Here is a 4,501-nt window from a genome sequence, read left to right on the forward strand (position 1 = left end):
CTCCCTCCCCCCCTTCCTCTTGGTCTCTACTCCCAGGGGGAGGGGGGAACTTACTCTAGGAAAAGCCATGTCTCTCTCCCCCGAGGATGGGGTGGCGTAGGGGGCCCCCTTCCGTGTCTCTGTCCCCTTGGGAGGTGGGACAGGGCTGGGCTTCCCTCTTCCCCTCCCCCCTCCCCCATTCTCTTACCGCCAGCTCCACAATTTTTCGGTGTTTCTCTCTGTACATAGCTCTTTGGTGGGACGGGAAAGGTAGGGTGGATGAGGTTTGGGGGATGGTGGGCCATGGGGGAGGAGGGAATCCCCCCCCTTGGCATTCTTTTCCTCCTGACTGCCATCTCCCTTCCTTGCCTTGCTCTTTTCTTATTTTGTTTGGTATTGGGGCCCTTGCCCTACTGCCCTGCCCCATCTACCCATATTATTCTTTTGTATGGACAGTTCTCCCACAATTCCACTCTCCTCACATACCCAGCCGGGGCCGAATTTATAGTATATAGAAGTTGTAAATATGTGAAATTTTATCCCCTGTGCCCTTTCCTCCTTTTCCTCCCCCCTACTTTAGGCCCCACTTCAATGCCCCTGTTTCCTTTCCCCTCTTTGGCTGTTGTAATTATCTGGGGTTTGTACTGTACATATCCAGGGTGTGTGTGTGTGTGTGGGCTGGGGGGTAATTCCTCTGTACAAAGCTTCCTGGCCCTCTCCTCTTCTGTGCTCCCTGTCCTCCCTTCTAAGGGTGGGAGACTTGCCCTACCTCTGGTTATTTTTTTTTCTGGTTCTTTCCCCACCCGCCATCCATCCACAGCCTTCTCTGCCGCCACCCCCCCCCCATCCTATTTTTCTCCACTCCCAGCCCCATTTCCTTTTTTTCTGGAGTGTGTGGTGAAACAGAAAATCATGTTTAATAAAAAGGAGATTGTTCTTTTATTGCTGTGCTCCTGACTTTCTCCCTGCCCAACCCATGCAGGACCCCCCATAGTAGTAGAGGGATCTCCTCAGTGGAGGCAGGACCGGGAGCCATTATTCCCCTAAGATATCTGCTCTGACTTGACTATTCAGATTTATTTTAAAGTTATTAAGGGCTGCCACTCTTGGGGAAGGGCCCTCCCTTTTCATCCAGAAGGGCCTCTTTTTAGGCTGTCTCCCTGCCCCAAATTTGAATTTGCCTTACCTCTCCTGGAGCTCCTTGTTAGTTGTCTTTGCCCTATATACACCAGGGCACGTGCCAAGGGTGGCCAGACCAAGAGGTAAGGAGCTAGGATTGACTGATACTTGGATAAAGGGCTGCAATAAATTTTTTTTCAAAAACTTATTACCCCCACGTTTTTTCTCTATTGTTGGTTGGTTAAAGCAGCTTTGCGTGTCTCAGGTTGTGATATTTCTAGCACTTGGGTCTTGCTGTTCGAAGTTCCTTGTTGAGAAGACAATCCTCGAGGTTCCCAAAAGACAGTCCCTATACCCTTAATGACAGAATAAATTCAATCCATAATAGTACTTATTACGGTGATTTCAAGGGTGACAATTGAAGAATGTGGTTTAGAGCCAGAGTTTGCTGCTGCTGCTTCTGGCTTCTAGTCCTTTGGGACACCTTCACCCGCCCCCCGCTGAGCGGTTCAATCCCTCTGCCCCTATCCTTAAACCGTTGCTAAAAGATATTCTCTACCCTTGACGCTCGGCGAGTCCTGGCGAAGGCGGCCAATCTTAGCGAAGCTTGTATACTCACTGAGAAAGCTGATTTCTGATTGGCTACTGCTCCAGGCCCCGCCCAATCGCGTTGAGGCTGGTGTTCAGGCGTGGAGGAGGCGGTGCGTTTCCTGCTTCCCGAGAGTTCTCTTGGAGGTATAGCGAGGCGGGAGGAGGGGCTCCGTGGCTCCGGGTAACGGGAAGCTGGGGAAGGGGCGGGCGGAGAGCCTCGCGGGAGCCCAGGAGCGAGCGCGGGATGGCGCGGGCCCTGCCGGAGCTCTCGCTTCCGGAGTCGGAGGGCAGCGACCCAGGGACAGCCGAGGTGTTAGCGGCTGAGGTCGTGGACCGTGGCGAGGGGGCGCGGCGGGGTGTGTGGGGCCAGAGGCTGTCGCCCACCCCGGGACCGCGGGCCACGCCCAGGAAGCCGGCCGGAGGAGGAGGAAGGGGATCGGGGACGGAGAGTTGGACTACTAGTGGGACACGGAGCCTCCTCGGAGCGGGGCTTCTCTGACTTCGTGCCTTTCCTCCACAGCCGCTGCCTGGCCCGGAGGAGCTCTTCCTCGATCGTCTCCGAGAGCGCCACATTCCCTCGAACGGCCCGTCCTCCTCCTCTGGTGGCCATGGAGACCCCTTCCCCTTTGGCCCCGGTACCCCCTTCCCCAGGCTTCGCCCCAGCTGCCTCATACCCGGGCTCAGCTCCCAGGACCATCCAAATTGAGTTTCCCCAGCATAGCTCCTCTCTCCTGGAGGCCCTAAACCGCCACCGTTTGGAAGGGAAGTTTTGCGATGTGTCTCTCCAGGTGCAGGGCCGGGAGCTCCGGGCCCACAAGGCCGTGCTGGCTGCCGCCTCTCCATATTTCCATGACAAACTACTTCTGGGGGATGCACCAAAGCTCATTTTGCCTAATGTCATCGAAGCAGATGCCTTTGAGGGGCTGCTCCAGCTTATCTACTCAGGGCGCTTGCGCCTGCCACTGGACGCTCTTCCTGCTCACCTCCTTGTTGCCAGCGGCCTTCAGATGTGGCAGGTTGTGGATCAGTGCTCTGAGATTCTGCGGAAGCTCGGTGGAGGAACCTCTAACCACACCCTCCTCCTGTCTTCCTTATCCTCCCCTGGGGTCTGGTGCTCCCGCCCAGCTCCACCCCAGCCTCCCTTACAGCCTCTCATACAACCCCCTATACAGCCCCTTGTACAGCTCCCTACTCCTTCCGAGAGCCCTGTGGTAGGAATGGGGGGCGAGCTGGGAGAGGTGCTGCAGATTCAGGTGGAAGAAGAAGAGGAAGAAGAGGAGGAAGAAGAGGAAGAAGAACAAAGAATCTTACCAGTAGTTCCTCAGACACAAACCCAAAGAGTGACAGGAGTAGCCCCTCTTCTTTGTGCCCCCGCTACATTGCTTCTGTCTACCACCACTCGCAGATTACCAGATGGTGAAGGAGCACCAGTTGAAGCTCTCACCCCTCCTGCCTCATTGCCCCCCAAAATCATCTACATTAAGCAAGAGAAAGTTGAGCCTGAGGAAGAAATGGTTGTGGGTGGGACCCAGCCTGGGGGAGGAATGGAAGAGTCCAGAGGAGGATTTTCTGCTGGGGGCACTGTAACAGGAGGAGGGGAATTTGTATTCCTGCTGCCCCCCAGTGTAGGGGGAACTTCCAATGGATGTGGCCCATCCTGGAAACCAGTAGATCTGCATGGGAATGAAATCTTATCAGGGGGTGGTGGGCCAGGAGGGGTTGGACAAGCTGTGCATGGGCCTGTAAAGCTAGGGGGAGCACCTCCCCCTGATGGTAAAAGATTTGGCTGCTTGTGTGGAAAGAGGTTTGCAGTGAAGCCAAAACGTGACCGTCACATCATGCTGACCTTCAGTCTTAGGCCTTTTGGCTGTGGTGTCTGCAACAAACGCTTCAAACTCAAACATCATCTGACTGAGCACATGAAGACACATGCTGGAGCCCTGCATGCCTGTCCCCACTGTAGTCGGCGGTTCCGTGTCCATGCCTGTTTTCTTCGGCACCGAGAGCTCTGTAAGGGCCAAGGCTGGGCCACTGCTCATTGGACATACAAGTGATGACTAAAGTCAGACACAGACTCATAAAATAATCAGACAACTTAATGATGAACTTCCTTGTGGAAGGCTCAGTGACCATTGATCCGAGGTGCAAGTGTTAGGAGGGTGGATTGACTTAACAGTTGGTTACTTATATATTTTATTCCAGGAGGTGGCCCTCATCCTTTCTAAGACCGGAAATCCACTTTTCTTAAGTCACCTGGAAGATGTTCTAAGTCAGGCCCCAGGGAAATTGATTCTTGCATATCAGAATGCCTATTTATTATATTTTACTGGAAAATTTCCCTTCCCTGAGAACTGACATCATTTGGGCACCTTCTTCCTCATAAGGATGCTGGAAACTCAATTTCAGTTTGGAAAAGATCCATCCAACAAAGGAGTGGTCTTAAGGAAATGTTTAACTTGGTTTGTAGGTACTTAAAAAAGATTCGTATTCTACAGATAAATGTATCTGAGGAACTAAATTCAGGCATTCAGAAACTGATCTGTTACCCACTAGTTTGGTCACTGTTGGACAGAATAACCAAGGCCTTTTCCTCCAACCTATGCTTTGTTTTATAGCAGATTCTCCACTGTTCAGTTTACATGATCCTTTGTCACTGTGACCCACTTTTGGAATTAGACTTTTTTATATCTGAGATGGACTGGTTCCCACTCATTTCACTCGTGATCTTGTTATTCTTAGTCTAAGGATATTTCCTTGATAACCATTTAACCAGGGCTTACTTTCTGTAACACTGATGTGTATTCCAATAGTC

The 4,501-nt window shown here is 52.5% G+C and overlaps 1 protein-coding gene across 1 annotated transcript; it reads left to right on the plus strand.

The window, feature by feature from the left end:
- Nucleotides 1-2,162: 2,162 nt before the first annotated feature.
- Nucleotides 2,163-3,906, plus strand: ZBTB9 (zinc finger and BTB domain containing 9). Its single transcript, XM_044684457.1, has one exon. It carries the CDS (start codon nt 2,298-2,300, stop codon nt 3,741-3,743), a length of 1,446 nt encoding a protein of 481 aa, XP_044540392.1. The 5' UTR covers nt 2,163-2,297; the 3' UTR covers nt 3,744-3,906.
- Nucleotides 3,907-4,501: the final 595 nt, after the last annotated feature.

The sequence above is a fragment of the Gracilinanus agilis genome, unplaced genomic scaffold (genome assembly GCF_016433145.1).
Source record: "Gracilinanus agilis isolate LMUSP501 unplaced genomic scaffold, AgileGrace unplaced_scaffold50368, whole genome shotgun sequence".
In the NCBI taxonomy this organism is placed as follows: domain Eukaryota; kingdom Metazoa; phylum Chordata; class Mammalia; order Didelphimorphia; family Didelphidae; genus Gracilinanus; species Gracilinanus agilis.